This window comes from Mobula birostris, chromosome 4, assembly GCF_030028105.1.
Source record: "Mobula birostris isolate sMobBir1 chromosome 4, sMobBir1.hap1, whole genome shotgun sequence".
Taxonomy (NCBI): Eukaryota; Metazoa; Chordata; class Chondrichthyes; order Myliobatiformes; family Myliobatidae; genus Mobula; species Mobula birostris.
The window spans coordinates 153,746,855-153,767,705 of NC_092373.1; the positions used below are offsets into that span (position 1 = coordinate 153,746,855).

At 38.1% G+C, this 20,851-nt stretch overlaps 1 protein-coding gene across 1 annotated transcript in view; it reads right to left on the minus strand.

Moving 5' to 3' along the window:
- Positions 1 to 20,851, minus strand: part of LOC140196670 (protein Jade-1-like) — a 161,330-nt gene that overhangs the window by 7,975 nt on the left and 132,504 nt on the right. The window contains 5 exon segments of the mRNA XM_072256269.1: positions 2,481 to 2,598; positions 8,851 to 9,360; positions 11,289 to 11,405; positions 13,596 to 13,763; positions 18,497 to 18,708. Of these exon segments, the coding sequence (XP_072112370.1) occupies positions 2,481 to 2,598; positions 8,851 to 9,360; positions 11,289 to 11,405; positions 13,596 to 13,763; positions 18,497 to 18,708 (1,125 nt within the window).

Below are 20,851 nucleotides of genomic sequence, written 5' to 3' on the forward strand. Positions count from 1 at the left end.
TCATCTATGTGCACCTTCCGAGGCTGAGCTCAAAAGTCATTGTTGACACATTCCCTAAAGCATATGAGGGAATGGGACTCACTCTTAACATCTGCAAAACAAGATCTTCTTTTGATCTGCTTGAAAAATAAAAGGTCCACAATAAGACCACGAAAAACATGGACTACTTCCTATACCTTGGAACCACCATCATTTTCAGAGGTAAAGGGAAGATAAAGACCACACATACCACACAAAGCTCAGTCTATTGGGTAACAGTGATATCTTTCTTCTGTATGCTCCTGAGACAGCAGGTACTTCAAAGCACTAAAGCCACCGACACTGAAGACCTTATTCCATTCAGTGAGCTACTTAAGCCAGTACACAGAATTTACAAACTCAGTACCAGTCCTCTAAAACAGGCTGCCACAGTCAGGTTGACAGCGGAAAAGATCTAAAGGTTCTTCAAAAAGCCACCTTAAAAACTTAACATCCTCACCAATTCCTGGGATTCTCAGGCTCAATAATGGAGAAGCAGCATTTGGAATGGGACCGAAAGGAGATCAACACCTTGCAAAATGCCCTTGCATCCTGCGTATTGCTCCATCTGCGGTAGTCTACAGAACCCTCACAGACCTCTCAATCAACTCAGAATCCACAGAAATTAAGCTTTCATCCTAAGGAACTGTCTTAGAAGCATCTGTTGATGTATAACAGCCCAGGTGTTTCACTAAGATTGGAGCAGAGTCTCTTAGGTTTAAATTAAAAACACCCAGAATGAGGTATCAATCAAGAATTACTGAATCCTTTTGTGACAAATTAAATGAAGTTGGCACCTTTCTATTTCTACAATGAAGTCTTAAAATAACTTACTGCCTTTTGAGCACTATGTAGCAATTCTAAGTCATTTGACTTCAGTCAGACTTTTATTTCATAAAATTCCCTGAAGCAAGCACACCACAGGAGCTAAGAAATAGATGTAAATAAAAATCTCTAGCACAATACAAAGAATATTGTGCTGGCTCATTAATGTGTCTATTCTCAGGTCAAGTAATCTTTCCCTATTGGCTTTCTAGTAAAACAGAGGGGAGAAAGTTAAACAGAAGAACCCAATCTCTCCAACTCTCATCTCCAATTCTCACTTGCACAATCATTGTCCAAACCATTAGAGTTTCAACATTTTTTGCATAACTTTTAAACCAACATCACATGCAAGCATGGACAAGAAACTAAATAAAGGTGTGCTGACATTAAGCATTGCCCAGAACAGCAGAAACCTGAGCTATCAGTTCAATGTAATGAGAGGCATGCTATGAAGCAATATTTACCTTTGCTTTGTGGAAAGTGTATCACATGATCACTGAAAGTGACCAATTGGTCTGCAGATCTGAAGAGTCTTACAGCTAAGAAAACAATGAAGCTCCCACTAAAAATAGCTTCAAAAGTAAGAATCTGAATGCAACACTCTAGCAGATCACAGATTTTGGTCTTAATGTCCCTATAACTTTGACTGTGCTGAAAATTTTCCGTGTATGGGAAGGAAAATCTAAAATGTTGGAAATGCATGTATTGTGTTTACTTGATCGAATTTCCTAATACAACAAACAGCAACAACAATACACCTGTACATCATTAACATGACTTCATGCATTAGACAGGATTAAATCAGGCATAACTCAAGCTATGCCTTCACCCCAGCAGTGAATTCAATACAAGTCTGCATCCTAACAAAATTACAAACAAAACTATATTTATTATTTTTTTATTAAGTAGAACATAAAAATCAGTTTCCTTAATTAAATCTGTACATGAGAAATGTAAGAGTCAACATCTCACAAACAGCTGTAAAAATGCTTTGGATTTTAGCACTCTTCTAGCGCTTATTTTAGCAAAACCAACATGGACAAAGGAAAAGACAAACAGCACCTCAGGCACATAAGGAGTAAACAGATGAGTAAGTGGTAGTGCTAAATGGAGTGAAAGCCCATGACAGCAAAAAAAAGATCGGGATACAAACAGCTGGTTCTCAGAAAACAGATTACTATGTTAGAATGGAAGATGGAAATGGGCACCATTAAACACGATTATAGTGGCCGAATTGATGCAATATAATTCCTGTGTTACATGACTATATGAATGGGAATTGAAAGCAGACTGTCTGAGAGAGTACTGAAATGAACATGGTTGCATGCATTGCTACAAATATCAAAGCACTTTACAAATTTATAAATTGTCAGAGACATTCTGAGCAGTGCTCCTCAGCTTGTATCTACAAAGCCTCTCTTCACCTCCATCTGTAGAATACAGTTAGAGGTGCCTGGGTCTTGTGCAAAAGTTAAACTGGTATATTATGACAATGAGAGCTCAGAATTTCAAAAACAAGTATTTCAATTCCATATACTTTACAGTATATGCAAACTTTTGAGTGCTTGACCTCATTCGGGAGGTAGCAGTCTGAGAAGTGGGTGGCTTGGACGACCGAGCAGTTTCCTTAGACTTACCAGAAATGCGCTCTTCTTCAAGAAGTTTCATTTGGTGGTGGAATATTTGCTCTTGGACACGGCAAATCGATCTCTTAATCTTTTCTCTTCTCGTAACCATATAAGTAAGGTTTCGAACCTAACGGAGGAACATCAGAAGCTGTAACACCAGTTTTTCAAAGCAGTTTAACAACAGTGCAAGAAACCAATTCACATCTTAAAAATGATCAGAACTCTAGAAGTCATCCGCTAATAACAAATGCTACATGTTTGGAAACTTACCTGCATTGTCTTCTTCAAAGAAAAAAAACTACAACTTAATACTAGCCCACCTAGAATACAAACAGAAACTGCTGAAAGAGCAGGTCAATCAGTACCTGAAAGAGAAAGAAGCTTTAATTTCTTGGCCTGCTCAGAATTATTCCTCATAGTTAATTACAGAATAGAAACACTGATAGTTTTGTTACAACATACATCATATCTGCAAAACGTTTATATACATAAAACACCCTCCCCACGTGTGCCCTCTGTCCCCCCCACCTCAGGAAGTTGACTTCATTTCAAGAAGTATGACAAGCAAAACTGTTTGAAAGCTGCCTACCACTACAACATAAACTAAGGCAGAAAAGAAACATTAATTCTTCAAAAGCCTAAAAAAAGGTCCATTACATTTCAAGCTCTGAAAGCAAGTTTTCCTTAAAATAGTCTGTGTTTTTGTACAACAATTAAATCTTGTAGCCTAAAGGACTTGGCAGGAGAATGTACTGCGTGTTATGTCCAATGAGCACATCATATGGTGTAACACTCATCATTATTGGACTTACCATCAGCAACAGTACTGGAGACCTGCTGGCATCTGTTAATTACTTTCAATGGGACAGGTCTCCCCCAGTTAACAAACATTCACATGACACATCTTCACTATTCTGCATAGGTACTTTGATAATAGATGTACTTTGAGCTACAACAAAGGAGGTTGTCTTCCAAAAACCAGTAACGTTTCATTGGGAAAGAGTCTATGAAATAAACATGCTCTTTAAAACGGAAATAACTCTTGTACACCTGCGCTCTTCCATCTGACCAGAATGGCCAGCGGATGAATAAACTCAAAAATTTCAGCTTGTCAAAACAAAATGTAGTTTGCTTCCAGCTTACTGCAACCTAACTGAGATGAGATTGACCAGCATCTGGTATTCTGCACACCCTCCGAGAAAAATGAGGAGTTACTTTACCTTCAATACAAATTTTAATATTGTACAAAGGATTCTCTTGGAATCTAACACCCTTCATTAGCTGAGGGAGACCGGCATCCAAGTTTTGTTTTAAAAATAGAAGGTATTTTATGAATATAAAGACTTTGGCTTAAGCTCATTTACAAACTGTTGAGCATCCAGAGTAAACTCTTCACTGCTGAGAACAGTGTTGGTCATGTACACACTAACTCCCCCACCCCAAACACACGAGCCATTTCCACAACACCAATGAAACATTGCTTCTATACGGGAGTGCGAGATATATCTGCTTATGATGGAGCCGTCAGTCTACACAACATTAACTGCCAGCAACCAGAGAGAGAGGGAGAGCAGTGCACATATAAGAGGATGCAGTAACTATTACAGTGCTGTACAAGCAACAGTGCAGAAGACAGTGTCAGAGAGGATAGAAGTAAAAGCAGAAAATAAGGGCAACCACACAGTATGTACGATATAAAAGAATGCACCCAATTTTATTGGATTTCATTACAATACATGTTATAATACTGTACATTCAACACTGCACAGAGTTAAATGCCAACAGTTTGAAATAAACGTAAAGCCATAAGGGAGTAGCAGAGACAGACCTGATTGTGGTACAGATTAGAAAGAATATAGGGCAAGAATGCAACAGCAAATATCTACAACTCCTTCCCTACTGCAATAGCAAACCATTACAAATGGACTTTATGCCTCAGCCCCACAACAGTCACAGTCCTCATCACAAATCTGAACTTTTTGCAGAATATTTCAGGTACACTGAAACTTAGCATATGTCATGGAATGGAGGACTTCAAAACTTTGATGTCTGATGCCGTCAATTCTAATGCTGCATTTAAAGGCAATGAAGAATCAACTCCGTATAATCAATTATGCAGAAGAAACTGGCTACTTTCAACATGCTGAAAACAGTTGATTTGTAAGAATATGAAATTGGATCATTGTACAAAAACATCAGTGTGAATTAGCAGCACCAGTATAGTTGGAAAATAATTACATTACAATCCCTGTTTTGCAAGATGAACTTCTTTAAACTGCCTAAACATAATTCTGAAATCCTTTTTTTAATAGATTGACTTTGCTACAAATGAAATAAACATTAAGAAAGCAACACAGAAATTATGTTCATATAATACCCCAGAAGAAACAAGTATGCTTTAAGTTTGATCATTGACATGCACACAGCCACAAATGGCCACATCAGCAGGCACTTTATCCCAATTACGCCCTTTTAATTAGCCTGGTGAATGGACAGCCAATTCTATCAATTGACTGAGGAAGTAGTAAAACATGATCAAGATCATGGATAGTTAACAGTTGGAACAATCAGAGAGGGACAGTTGAACATGCAATGGAAAGTACACGTTTAACTGCAAATCCACAATGGAACATCTTCAAGATGATGATTAACCCAGATGGAATGATCAGTTACTCAGTTTCTGTGCCATATATAGAATGCCTGAATGATTCTCCAAATCTGCATACTGGCATGTGACAGGCAGTTAAATCCCACCCACCCCAAATACAATCCTCCCTTCTCCGACCCACTGTGCAGTTCATTTCCTGCAAGTTTTATATCTAAACTCTGGACATACAAAATGTTAAATGCAATTCAGGGCTTTATTAAATCATGACTGACAGAAAATTGATGTCAGATAACAAGGTCAGGGTTGTAATCTAATCTAAACCTAATAATATGAACCCAAGGATTAGATCACTATCTAATTCCTTGTAACTCATCCTTCATTGGTCATTATTCTATATTTATGCCACAGGGTAAAAATAGCACAGTTCTAACTGCATTGCAGCTATTTCTAGTTATGTGGAAATACACACCAAAACAGTGTATCAGCAACTCTTCTTCTAATACTTAAAAAAAGAAAATCTCTAACCGATGATGGTATGAGGACTCATTTGGAACATGAACAGGAAATACTGTGTCAACTAATGAAATAAAGCACAAAAGCCAGGACAACAAAAGGTTGTATGAGAGTATCCTAACTTGATATTTAATCAAACATTTTGACTCTTCCACATTGGGATAATGTCTATTGCACATAATTAATTAAAAGTGCATTACAGTTTGTGCCAAATTTAAAGTAGCATGACGAAAAGTGATCTGATCTGTCTTGTGATGTGTTAAGTAGGAAGTTTTTACTGTGGCACAGTTAATACACAGCCCCATATGCTAATAAACCACAAGAAATCTGGTAGCTCTGTGTGCAAACTGGATTTGATCTCCCGTAATCCAAATGCACAAAACAACTAGAGTATAACCGTTTCAGCAGCCACTCTGCAACTAAGCTCCAATGAGAGCGTTGACAAAGACAGCAAATCGATGACAGCAGCCGCAAATTTTTAAAAAAAGGCCAGCCCAACATGAATCAAAAGACATAACATACTTTTAACTGATCGCATAAACCAAGAGGGTAATGCAGGTTATCCCAGACAAGAAAGTACTTTACTTCACAAAATGCAAGTTAGGATCCCACTAAAGGAAATATGTACATATGTGTCATATAAACCCTGAGATTAAGAGGCAAGAGTATTTAAAGAAATAACAAATAATGTGGTAACAAATAAATAAATAGGAAAAAATTGAAAAATATAAGTGGAAATAAATATTATTTACTGGCTTAAAAGCAATTGGAGAGCATAGTTCTATTAGCAGATGGGCTTAGTTCAGTCAAACAAATTTACTTGTAACGTGGGCATAAATCTTTAAACTGCCATAGTTAACTGATATAATTGTCACGAGCTCAGTTTATTTCCAATCAGCAAGCAGCCAACAATTTCTTCACTGTTGAAAATCCCTGCTCTCTGACATTTCTGGACAGTATAGATATGAATTGGTTACACAGTACCAAATTAACCTAGCACCTCTACAAGTAAAGACTTACACTTTAATTTTCAGGTAGTAACTAGAAAGCATAAGGGATGCAATTTAGAGAGGACAGGTGATGCAAATGTACTGACCCCCCCCCAATAATACTCAGGCATAAAGATAATTAAAATTTAACAGAGAACGTGCTCGACTCAGGCATTAAGATAATTAAAATTTAACAGACAACGTGCTCTGATTCTTAGGAGATGCCAACTAATGAAATACAATTTGAGGAGCAGTCATTTCTAATGGGATAGGTAAGTGAGGCAGCTAACCTTTCTAAAAGGCTGCACACAACAAAGGAGAAGCTGTTAAGTCTTGAAGGAGACAATGTTTGGGGGAACCAAATGCCAAGATATTCACAGTGGTCACAGCCTTTCTTAGTGTCATAAAACTGGTCATTTCTAAACATGAAGAATCCTATAAAGAAAGAAGCAAAGCTAAACAGCTGTTGGTAGCATTTACTGTATTAAAAATAACATTCATTATTTAAGCTTTCTCCACAATGAAGAAAATTTGCTCCAATCCTACCTCAGAATTCTCGAGCTTAGTTACTGTATTTCACAAGTATTACAAGCAAAACCAAAGTGAAGTAGTGGTGTGCCTTTTAATTAATACTGAGGAATTGTTCCAAAGGTAATTTCATCTTCCAGTTTCTTGCCCATCGGCAATTATTTCTTTGTTGTTGCAGCCGGTGAATGATATGGTGGGGAATTTCATATACAAGCCAATGCCCATACCCATGTAATGCCTGCAGTAGCAACTACATACAACATGGAAGAAGGATTTTGAGCGCATTTGCCTTTCTCAAGCTCCTACTGCTCCAGTGGAGGTAACTTATTCAGCTTGGAATAGGAACAAAGCTAACAAGTTTGATGGCTCCTATAGTTCACAGGCAAATACCTGGGATTTCTATAGTTCTTAGTGTGGAACTGGCATATCCCACTGATCAGAAAAGCAGCAAAAATGGTTATTCATGCTCTTCCAGGAATCCACCAATCTCTGTGACAATGACAAGAACTTCAAGACTATGTATATATGACACTGTATTTAAGTTTTCTGGGAAAATATCTGTAATACTTGCAAACTCATTCAATTTTGTCTTTCTAAAGTTAATTTTCTTACACTTCAAGTAGAGTTGAGAATTCAAGTACACTTGAGAATTTATCTGCAAAAATTGAAACTCATGCTTGAAACTGCTTAGCTCCCAACCTAAAAAGCTCATGCAGGTAACCGTTGAGTAAAGGCTATGATAATATGCGGCACTAAAACACTTCCAATGGTGTGCATGACTGAAAACACAACAGGAGACTTGAGCACCCAGATAAGAATTAAGATTAAAAAGTCCCGCGCTTCACAAATTGACCAGTGGGACACCACTGATTCCAGAACAAATACAATCTTTCAATAATTTTTCTCAATAATTACAAACAAGAGCTTCAGAGAAAAAACTTCCCCTCAGAAAGAACAGTAAACAAAATTTCATAATTTTCTTCCCACACACGTGTTCAGCTCAGCCAAAATGGTTGTGCTTGCAGCATCAGAAGGGAGACTATAGACAAATTGAACACTTTCTCTTTCTGGAGTTCCAAGAATATTCCTCACTTTCCAAAAGGAATGACTTCTCAAATTTGATACAAATAAATTAATACTAATGTAGATTTTCTGTGGCAGAACACCCCAATTTAGCAAGGAATATTGCTTAGTATTTGAGTGTAGTACTTTGGTCACCAATCACAAAACTTACATCTGCATAATCTGCCATCAACAAGTTACTTCAGAACTCCAAGAGGAGTCCACATTTTACATAAAAACAGCATGACAAAAATAAACAGGTTTCAGACTGACAGACACTCCTTCAATGTTATTGCCTCTTCACCTTTCCTACAGTTAAATCTGAAAACCTTAATTGGGAATGGAGGGTTTGAAGATTTTACTGATGGCTGCTGTAGAACTTTTTTCCCCAGCCAAGGTCTAAACAGTGCACCAGAAAGTTAACCTCCTTCAAGTGTGCTGGATTGTCTTTATTAACTTGATCGTGGTTTGTTCATAAATAAGTTACTCAGAACTTGGTACCAGCCTGCATCCACTTGAAAGGAAAATTTAACCACTAAGATTCTCCCAGACCAGCTCAATAAAAATATTTGGAAGATAAAAACTTTCAGAATCACAACATTCACTTTCTAAAAACAGGGAATTTGCAGGGAGGATGATATTAAATTGCAGAATTGCAGCTCCAAGCAACAGCACTCACCCTCTCTAGGTCCTGTCGGAGGTGGGTGAAAAGCTGCAGCCGTCTGAACAAGACATCTTGCTCCTGCTTTGCCAGATTGTCCTCTTCATCCTTTTTGGGAGTGAAGAGAGGCTTATTTAAGTTGCTCTTCCTTTTTCCTTTCCAGTACTGGTAAATAAAATCCACAAGCTCCTCAGACAACTTCAAATGCTGGGACACGTCAGAGATGCTGACAAAGTTATAAAATTCATCCTCCAGTTCTTGGAGCTTTTGTTTACGGAGGCTGATCCTCTGAGCCTCTGCCTGGGTCTGGTCCATGCTATCCAGAGCACTTTCCACAACGGTGGGTTTCTCCTCTCTCTCTGCATTGGAATAGTTTTTTGTTCCCTCATCTGGCTCCTTGCTGCTGTGCTTTGGACAGTAAGATTTAAACTTCACCTCATCGTTTTCCGCCAGTATAGTCTTCATTTCCAAATTGCGATCAAATGCACAAGTCACATGAAAGGCCGTTCGACAGTTCTTCACTGAACACTGCAGGTATTAACAAATTGAAGCACAGTCATTAAAGACAGTTTATACTCAGTTCTGCAGTGCCGGCTCTATCTTTTGATATATTTCCTTCTAAGTTTAAGATGGATTTCAGTGAGAATAGCCACGAAATGATCAAAAACATACTTGCTACTAACTATTTTGCTAAAAGTAAAAACAAAATGGACTAGTTTAAACAGAGGAAGACAGCCTTTTCCTACCCTCTGAAGCACAAAGTTGCAAACTGTTCCTTAATGTCACAAGTTAAATAATTTGGAAATGGGTCAATTTAGAGAAGTATTATCTTTAACTATATACACAGAACCCTATAAGAAGTTAAGGAAATTGTTCTAAGTATTAAAAAAAAATGATTGGTTGAGACTCAGCTGTAAAGTGACACAGCATTCTACTTTAGGCACCAAACAATGGGCAGGACTTCAAGGTCAAGGGCAGAATGGTGCAAGGGAAGGGTGACTTCAGAAATTAGGAATGGGTGAAGAAATTTGGATTGAGCTCTGAGAAGATGAGGAGATTTACTGAACGTTGAAAATAATGAGGAACGATGGTGCAGTGAATAAATGGAATCAGCTACAGTACCATTGGCAGATATATTATTAACTGGAGGTACTGGAAATACTCAGCAAGTCAGACAGCATCTGGGAAGAAAACAACAGAGTTAACATCTAGGTCAGTGTTCTCTCTCCACAGATGTTCTTAAATTGCTGAACATTTCTTGCTTTATTTTCTTTTCAATTTTTAGCACCAATCTTCCCTTGTAAACTTTAAAGTCTGTAACAAAGAACTGTACTGCTGAGCAGCAATATACTGTATGTGTATTGATTGCCCACAGAATAACACATTCACTAATTTGCTCCAGCACTGACCCATGTATGAGTGGCCAAGTTAATAAATCGAAGTAATTTATATCTTTTTAAGTTCATTGCCATGTTATTTTGGCCTATAAAATACTTTGAGCAAAGTTTTTGCACAATACCTTCTAATTAACGTACAAAAAAAGTCATTGGCCCTGTAAAGGACAGATAATCATGGCATGGGATAGAAAGGCTTTATTTCAGCATCAAGGTTGTATCACTGGCCAACAGGGTGCAGTTTATGACTTTCACATACAAATCTTAGCCATACCTTCCCTCCAACTGTTGGAATACCAAACCGGATTTTAAGCATGAAAATGTCAACTCAATCAGCCTTCAGGAACTAAATGTTTTTGCTGGGTAGTTAATTAACATGATTTTGTCTACACAACTATTGTGCCGAGAAAAGTTAAAATCTCAACATTTAAGGCAAATGGCTAGAATAAGCTAAAATATGAAATTTAACTAACAGAACAAATAATTGACTCTAATCTACAGAAGAACAGGAGATAGTAGAACATAGGAAGTTTGTGTATAAGTTAATTAAAGACAGGAAATCAAAAGGTTTCATGTGATTATTTATCTTATACACAAATCTTCGATATTGTTCTGGGATCCGGATTTACTCCTGGGAAGAGAAGTTGAAGTGAAGCATGATCTAGCCAATAGCAACAGTTAGGTTAAGTGATCTGTTTGTGTTATATATTCTATGTATTATGTATATTCTTGCTATGTTGCATTGTGTCCACAAATTTAAACAAATGTACTCTAATGTGGATGACGGGGGAATGGAAACTTTGATAAAATAATTAAAAATAAGAACGAAAATTTTACCTCAGTAACTGAACAACATGAATTAAGTATCCATAAAACACATTCTAGATTTTAATTAACTTCCTGCTGATTAATTCAACCAGCTAAGTATCATACTCACAATTATTTCTGTTTACTGTATGCCTTTTTACCTCATGTTAATTCATACAAAACAAAGATAATTGACGTGATACAGTTACTTGAAAAACTGCTGGAAAGCAGCAATGAGACTTTAGTTTTCCAAACCTGTATGCAGGCTCCAGTTTTTTCAGTACACAAGCTGCACACTAATGCCCATCTGCTGGCGGGGACATGTGATATCTTTGTAATAGGCTCCATCTTTTCTGGACAGCCTATGCTAACCTAAATAATTAAAACAAAAAGTGTCAACCAAACCAGATTGCATTTTTCTTTAAATATAAAACAAGTCTCACCAGTAAGGATCTTCATAAATGCAATACAGTGTACACATCCTGCAAATGTATTGGCTTTATCTCAACATCAACACTGCTTAACTGAACAGGTACACAAAGAAAGCATTTTTATTACTTTGAGTTCCAAATCTGAGCCAAGTCTTCAAAAAATAAAAGTGTTTATCCTGGCTTCACCTTATGGCAATATATCTGAACGTTATCCAGTTGGAAATATTCATCACAATTGGACTAAAAGTAACACCAACTTCGTGGCAACTAAATCATGGCTTTCACAATTCTGCTTAGAAAAATTAGAGGCAATTACCTGCTTCTATTTAGGATCTTTGAAGTTTGCAAATATTGTTGATAATGTGCACACAATCTTACACCACCTTAAGAAACTACATTAATACTTCAAAACACCAAATTAATTGTTTAAGAAAATGGTGGTGACTCCAGTAATATTATTTTATTGTCAACTGGACAGCAACATGGCTGGCGGTGGTATCTCTAAACATTCAGATTTGGATTCTGCGCCTAACGTGAAACAAGACAAGCTCTCATTGATGCACGCAGGCCATGTGAGTGGCAATGGTGCCACAGATTCAAAGACTAAGTTAACAGCACTGAATGTATTGACCATAAAAGGTTTTGCATTGTGTTTATTCTTTTGTGAATGCTTATTATGAATAAAGTTTATTTTTGGATTATTCCCAATGGGCTGCAAGGAAGTAATTAGAACTGGAGCTGCAGCCACAGGATGTAAAGGGAAAGAATTGTTACCTTTAGACATACTGGCTGCTTCTCTTAAAGAAAATGGACAAGAGTATGTAAAGATTTTAATTGGGCAAAATTATTTGTGTGTAGCATTTCAACCAGTTAAACGCCAGTTAAATATTTCTTTCTCAACAGAAATATATTGAGAGAAACTATCTTTAAAAACATATTCAATTTTCTTATTTTTCTCTCCACTTTCTTTCCAGAATCTCTTTACATAGATCCCACATCACAGTATAGTTATTAAACATGCTCCTGGATACAACCAATGATGCTCACAATCAGGTTCAAAAGAGAAGGCCAAGAATTTAGGCCTCCAAATGTACCCCTTGGTACCTCTCTTCTCACCATTCTCACTGCTCTTCCAACATTAACTTTTCCAAAAAAATAATTAAAAATCCCAGTTTAGCTTCAAAGCAAAATTTCAAGCCAACCTATATCTTACACTTTCACATCACTGCCCCATCTATTTTCACAAATGTCCTGATTGACTGAGGAGATTCTGGATCAAACTTCATCCAGAAGTAGTTGATTATAATTATTATGCAGTTATGAGAAACAAGTCTATTGCTTGAATTTCCTGAGATTGATGATTCTGAAGCAATTAACCATAAAAATCATTACATCTTCAATCAAAATCAAAGTTCACCATGAAAATATTAAGTCCCTTCCAAACTGACTCCTTACTTACGAACATCTAACAGAATGACAGAATTTTTCACACAAGAACATAAGAAATAAGAGCAGGAGTAAGGCATCTGGCCTGCTCCACCATTCAATCAACATGGTTCCACCTACCTGTGCTTCCACCCCCAAACCCACCCCCACCCCCACCCCCACATAACCCTTAATTCCCCTGCTATACAAAAATCTGTCCAACTGTCTTAAATATACTTGATGAGGTCATCTCTACTGTTTCCCAAGGTGTTGAATTACCGAGACCTACTACTCCCTGGGAAAAGTATTTCCTCTTCATCTCTATCCAAAATCTGCTTTCTTGAATTTTGAGGCTATGTCTCCTAGTTCTAGTCACACCTACCAGTGAAAACAACTTTCCTGCCTCTATCTTATCATCTCTTCCATAATTTTATATTTTCTATAAGATCAATACTCATTCTTCTGAATTCCAGGTGACTCAAATCTTTTCACAGGCTATATTAAAAATATTTAATAACTCCAACAAGAGAATCTCCATAAAAATTCATGTCATTGGAAAACTAATCACTGTATCTCAGTATCAGAACTAAAACTCTAAATGTGTTCTATTTAATTACTTCATTATCAGAACATGAATGGAATTTCCCTTAAAATGAATGTGGTTACCACAGAATCTCTGACGAGGACAAATACTGAGGAACCTTACCTCAGGAATCCATAAAGCACAGCTGACATGTACCCACTTTGTTCCGCTGCGAGTGGGCTTCATGGCTCCACCTTTCTTGGGGCAGAGCAAGCATTTTGGCTGGACACCTAGTGCACAGGTTCGACACAGCCAGCTGCCTTCAGGAACCTTCAAAATTCCGTAACAAGCCTGTAACAATCGCACAAAAAATGTATTGAATACATATGCCTGATGCAGACTCATTGGGCTAAAGGTCTGCTTCTGTGCTCGATGTCCATCCGTGTGTCTGTCTGTCTGTCTAATCTCTCTCTCTCTCACACACACACACACACACACACACACACACACACACACACACACACACACACAAAGGGACTCAGACATGGAGAATGACTATCTCAGGTATTCACTGGCAGATTCTGGGGCATCTATTAAAGCAAATCTCACTACCAGTGTTCGAACTTGTATGACTGTCAGTGAGATAGAGCAAGCACTGAGAAGAATCATGTTCTTATAACAGAGCAGTCAATAATCATTAATAGTGCCCAATTACTGCTGAAGGTTACAAGGAATAATTCCCTCCTTCCCTCCCTTCAAATTACAAGATAAATGGTCTACCCAAGCTTTGAATAGTGGAGAGGCTACAGTGCATGACCAATTCCTGGCTCAGTGAATCAGCATGGTTGAGAAAGACAAGTTGTTCTACATTTAATTACAGATAAGGCTTGGGGAGCAGGAAATAAGCAAAGTTGTTCTCAAAAGTGATTGCAGCTACAGAACAATCTGCTTTGGGCACTGGCTCGAAGAGATAACCGAACATTCAGAGTGGACAGGTTTTAAGCAGAGGGATACAGGGTAAAATTCTACAGCAGACACAACTGCTCTCCAAAAATTAAGCTGTTATGGATGAATCAGGATTTTTTTTAAATCAACATTGAGTAACCTGCAGGACAAAGAGGGATGAGAGTAGAAAAGTAGTTCAAGTGAAAAACTAAGCCTTAACTTTAGATACTGCTCTGGGCTCTATCACAAAAGAAGAGTACTTTTTGTGCTATTAACTTCTTTAATCATTTTAAACATTTCCATAACATCATCCCTTTAATTTTCCTCATTTGAGAAAAAACAAGGATACATTTTTCAATAAATTATTGCTGAGCAAATTGCTATTCTATTATAATAGAAGTGGAAGGGAATTTACATGCTGACCAGAGACATTTAATATGCTAAATGAGTTTCTTATATAGTTATTAAAATATAAAAAAACAGTAAGACTTTTGCACCAACATACTACTTATTACAGAAGAAGTCCTGTTTAATGCAGGCTTTACTTTGGGACTTGAGGCCAGATTGCAATGAATAGTATGGCAGGAAGACATGTTAGAAGGATTTGCTCCAGCTTTTTTGGTGAGCACTTGCACCTTTGGGCTCCTTGTCAGATTGAAATCGTTGTATGTTAGAGGGATAGTGGGTAGGAAGTCACAACTGTACGGGGTTACAGGCCAATAGGGATTGGATCTTCAAGGAAACGGGACAAACAGAGGCCTGGGTCAGGGACTGTAGCATTGAGATTTCCGGATCAGGACTAGCACCATTTCTAGGCAACTGTGGTATTAATACTTTCTTTTCATGTGAAAATTTATAGGTGGTTGCTTCATGTTCATCCTTGCTCAATAAAGCTGGTCAATAGTCCAGTACTTTACCTGCTATTTTTAAAAGGCCAAGTCGCACCTGAAAGACTGTTGCTCAGGGTTAGAAAATGAGGTGGAAAGGGATTTCTATGGAACCTTTTGAACCAGATAGCTTTTTACCCCAATGACAGAAGTGGTTAGTGGTTTTATTTTTTATTTTGTAATAATAAAACCACTTATTACAAAAGTGGTTTTGTAATAAATATTGCCCTTGGTGCCATCCACTTAGCATTATGTCACCTTTAGCATAAAGTCTGACAACATCCACCTTTACACTTGACAATATTTCTAAACAGTCTCTTTGCTCTCAGATTATCTATTTGATGTCAAATCATAAATGAGTTGCTACTCCTTCCAGAAAAATGACAAGTTATTACCTCTGCTGCTTTGTAACCAACAAAAAGCCGAAGAGAGGGCATATAATACAGATAAGATTAGTGGGAAATTAGAGGATTGGGAAGCTTTTAAAAACCAATAGAAAGCAACTAAACAAGTCATTAAGAAGCCAAAGATGGATTACAAAATTAAGCTAGCCGATAATATAAAAGAGGATACCAAAAGTTTCTTCAGATACATAAAGTGTAAAAGGGAGGCGAGAGTGGATATTGGACACTGGAAAATGATGCTGGAGAGGTAGTAATGGGGGACAACAAAATGGTGGATGAACTGAACAAGTATTTTGCATCAGTCTTCACTGTGAAAGACACTGGCAGTACGGTGTAAGTTCCAGGTGTCAGGGGGCATGACGTGTGTGAAGTTACCGTAACTAACGAAAAGGTTCTTGGGAAACTGAAAGGTCTGAAGGTATATAAGTCACCTGGACCAGATGGTGTACAAACTAGCATTCTGAGAGAGGTGGCTGAAGAAAAAGTGGACGCATTAGTAATAATCTTTCAAGAATTACTAAATTCTGGAATAGTTCCGGAAGACAGGAAAATGTCAAATGTCACTCCACTCTCCAAGAAGGGAGAGAGGCAAAAGAGAGGAAACTATAGGCCAGTTAATCTGACCTCAGTGGTTGAGATGATGTTGGAGTCAGTTATTAAGGATGAGGTCTCTAGGTACTTGGAAGCACATGATAAAATAGGCCAGTAGTCAGCATGGTTTCCTCAAGGGAAAATCTTGCCTGAGAAATCTGTTGGAATTCTTTGAAGAAGTAATAAGCAGGATAGACAGAGGAGAATCGCTTGATGCTGTATACTTGGATTTTCTGAGGGCCTTTAATAAGGTGCCATGCATAAGGCTACTTAACAACCTATGGTATAACAGGAAAGATTCTAGCATGGATAAAGCACTGGCTGATTGGCAGGAGACAAAGAGTGGGAATAAAGGGAGTCTTTTCTGGTTGGTTGCCGGTGACTAGTGATGTTCCACAGGGGTCTGTGTTGGGACTGATACATTTTACATTATATGTCAATGATTTGGATAATGTAATTGATAGCTTTCTTGCAAAATTTGCAGATAGGTGGAGATGCAGGTGGTTTTGAGGAATTAGAAGCTACAGAAAGATTTAGACAGATTACAAGAATGGGCAAAGAAATGGAAGATGGAATACAGTATTGGGAAGTGTATAGTCATGCACTTTGGTAGAACAAATGAAAGGGCTGACTATATTCTTAAATGGAGAGAAAATACAGAAAACCGAGGTGCAAAGGCACTTGGGAGTCCTTGTGCAGGACTCCCTGGAGGTTAATTTGTAGGTTGAGTCTGTAGTGAGGAAGGCATTAAAATTAGCATTAATTTCAAGAGGACTAGAATATAAAAGCAAGGATGTAATGTTGAAACTTATATAAAGCACTGGCGAGACCTCACTTGGAATATTGTGACCCTCCCTTTATCTTAGAAAGTTTGTACTGAAACTGGAGAAGGTTCACAATAATGATTCCAGGATTGAACGGCTTGTCATATGAACAGCGTCTGATGGCTCTGGGCCTGTACTCACTGAAATTCAGAAGAATGAGGGGTGACCTCAGTGGAACCATCGAATGGTGAAAGGCCTTGATAATGTGGATGTGGAGAGGATGTTTCCTTTGGTGGGAGAGTCTAAGACCAGAGGACACAGCCTCAGAATAGAGGGGTGTCCTTTTAGAATGGAGGTGAAGAGAAGTTTCTTTAGCCAGAGAACGGTGAATCTGTGGAATTCTTTGCCACAAGCAGCTGTGGATGCCAAGTCTTTATGTATATTTAAGGCAGAGGTTGATAGGTTATGGACTGGTCAGGGCATGAAGAGGTACGGGGAGAAGGCAGGAAGGAAAACAGGATCAGCCATGATGAAATGGAGGAACTGATACGATGGGCCAAATGGCCTTATTCTGCTCCTATATCTTATGGTCTAATTGTAACAAACTTAGTATACTGATATGCCACAGAAACCAAGCCTTTCGATTTGATTTATTCTAAACCACCCATAATCCTGGAACCTTATTAAACTAAAACCATTCATTCCCTTATCACAAAATTGCTTGCCTTCACTTCTGCAATTCTTCCTTCCCAAAACAACCACATCTCCCATGGTTTTATGCCCCTGTCTCTGTCTAAGCCAATGTCTTAGTGGCTGTCCATCCGTTCTCTACTCCTGATAAACTCCATCTACTTCTCATTATTCACTTCCTAACCGATCCACTTTGGCTTTCTGCCTGCCAAAATAACACATTTTAATATTTTTGACAACTCTAAATCACTCAATGCCACATCACATTTCATTTCAGTTTTTAAAACCCTGTGAGTTTCAGCCATCTCCACAGCATGTCACCAATAATGTTAGGTTGTTCTGATAGAAGAATCTTTCCCTTGAAATATCAATTCTTGTTTCTCTTCCTACAAATGCTATCTTAACCCACTGAGTGTTTCTAGTTTTATCTGTTTTTTTTACCTAGGATGTACAGCAATGTGACTTACCATCTTTGGAATTCTCGCTCTGCCTTTAAAGGATTGTTCTCAATTCAAGGTTTAGACACCTTCCCTTAATGTTACTTTTAGTTAAGCTTTCCTTACATGATTAGTAATGCACCTTAGTTACATCTGCTTAAACCACCTGCAGACATGCTTATCTATAGTTACTATTGTAATGCAAGACATTAATTAACAAAGTGGTTTTGTACACTGTCAAATTTCTTTCATGCTTGGCTTGATAACAGGACAGGCACTCATTTTATCACAGGCTCGTTTTCCAATTGAATGAATGGACTCATTCAGTAAAATAGCTGCAACGTGCTTGAATGCGTGTAATCTTACCTGATGGACACAGATGTTGCACTTGTCACAGAAAACCATCTCATTGCCATCTTCACCATCTGGAGATTGACACACATCACACACCACATCTTCATCATATTCAATCCCGAGACCTTCTTCTGTCTCAATGGCATGGTTCATATTGTCATCACATCTCCGCTCCAGTTCTTCCATGACCCTCTCCATGGTAAATTCATCTAACTCAGCCATCCCTGATAGATTGAAAGAAAAAAATTGTATTATAATCATGCAGTGTGCATTTGTTCAGATGCTGAAACTTTCCTGACAGCTGAACAGGTGCCAGCCCTTGTTCCCAAGACAACCGAGCAAGGATGCTCCTTACAACTGTACTTAGAACATAAAATCATTTTGGACACCTCACCCGTTCAAACTGGCTGAAAGATAAACAATATTTTTTTGTATGCTGTTAACATCTACAAGAAGAAAAAATGTACAAACTTAATACATTTTAGGTGTTTTGAATTCAAGAAGAAATCACATAATATAAATCCAAAACTACAAATAAAAGACATGCCACAGCAAGACAATGTGCAGCATGATGAATGGACAACATTAAACAAAGGCTTAATACCTTCCCAAGAGCTACTTGGCTGCTTTGAAGCATTTGTTAAAATTCAGACAATTCCAATCAATTCTGTCAAGCACCATAAAGCAGTTTAATAGATTTGGAGATGTCATGCCATCAAGTTTCCTTTGTCTTTTGTTTTCTCCGTGTGAATCAGTGGCATCCAACCTGCTCAATCAGTTTCCAGCAATGTGTACTTTGATTATACACATACACTAACTTGAACCCTCATTTACTTTTCTTCCTATAAAAACAGATTTATCCCGCTCAGTCACCTTTTACATTATAGTTCCCTCACATGTCTGCATGGTGGAATTCAGAATACAGGGCTCTTCAAACACTTCTTCAAGGGCTCTCCCACCTGAAGCCAAATATGTCCAGTAACTTTTTTCAATAATCATTAAGACACACATTAGATTAAACCCTCAGTAGAAAGAGACTGTAAGTTTCAGTTTACAATTTATTAATGAGAGACATGGAATACTTCCTATTTGCATTTGAATCTATTCAAGGGTTCAATTTTATTTGCCATATACAGTTACATCTATTAGGAATTTGCTTTGGTGTGTTGGTCAGGGCGCAACATGCACCACAACATGGCTTGTCATATGAAGAACATATGATGGCTCTGGGCCTGTATTCACTGGTATTCAGAAGAATGAGGGATAACCTCATTGAAACCTATCAAGTGTTGAAAGGCCTTTGTAGGGTGGATGTGAAGAGTATGTTTCCTGTGGTGGAAGAGTCTAAGACACAGTCTCAGAATAGAGGAGCGTCTGAGTAGAATAGAGATGAGGAAATATTTCTTTAGCCAGAGGGTGGTGGATCTGTGGAATTCTTTGCCACAGTCCGTTGTGGATGCTAAGTCTTTATGTATATTTAAGGCAGGGGGGCAGCAGAGTAAAGTAGCACCGGTAACTCTGGTTCAATTCCCATTGCTTAGGGTAAGGAGTTTTACTCTTGCCATGACTGCAGGCGTTTCTTCTGGCTGTCCTGGTTTCCTCCCACAATCCAGAGACTCATGGGTTAATTAACCAAGCAACCAACGATTTCCTCAAGAGGCATAGTGCAAAGATGCATATCTAGTTGACAGTCTACTGGTCTGCCACAAATGATACTTGTTTGTCCATCTTTATTCGACAGATCATAAGATACAGGAGCAGAATTAGGCCCTTCAACCCACTGAGTCTGTTCCGCCATTCCATCGTGGCTGATTTATTATCTCTTACCTTCTCCCTGTAACTTCTGACACCCTGACTGATTAAAACCTATCAAACTTCACCTTAAATACCCAATTACTTGGCCTCCACAGCTGGCCGTGGCAATGAATTCCACATATTCACTATCCTCTGGCAAAATAAATGCATCCTCATCTTTGCTCTAAATGGATGGTCCTCTATTCCGAGGCTGTAACCTCTGACCCTAGACGCCCCAACTGTAGGAAACACCCTCTCCACCTCTGTGAAACACCAGACACTGCGCTCCCTAGAATAGGAAGTATTGTAGAAAACAAACTACATATTGATGTAGACTGACAAAACGATTAGCTCCAAGCTGGATGATGAGTGGGGTGGAGACAGGAAGACCCGGACATCAGCTAGAGCTGTCGAAAGGAGTTGAGTAATCAGAAACTATGAGAAAGATGTAGCAGCCCTTTAACAACTAATCAAGACTGAAGACCCTGACTAAGATCAGGTGCACTCAGAGAGTCTGGATTGAATTTTTGATAAAAATCCTTTCAGAGTGCACATAAAAACTGCACAATGCAA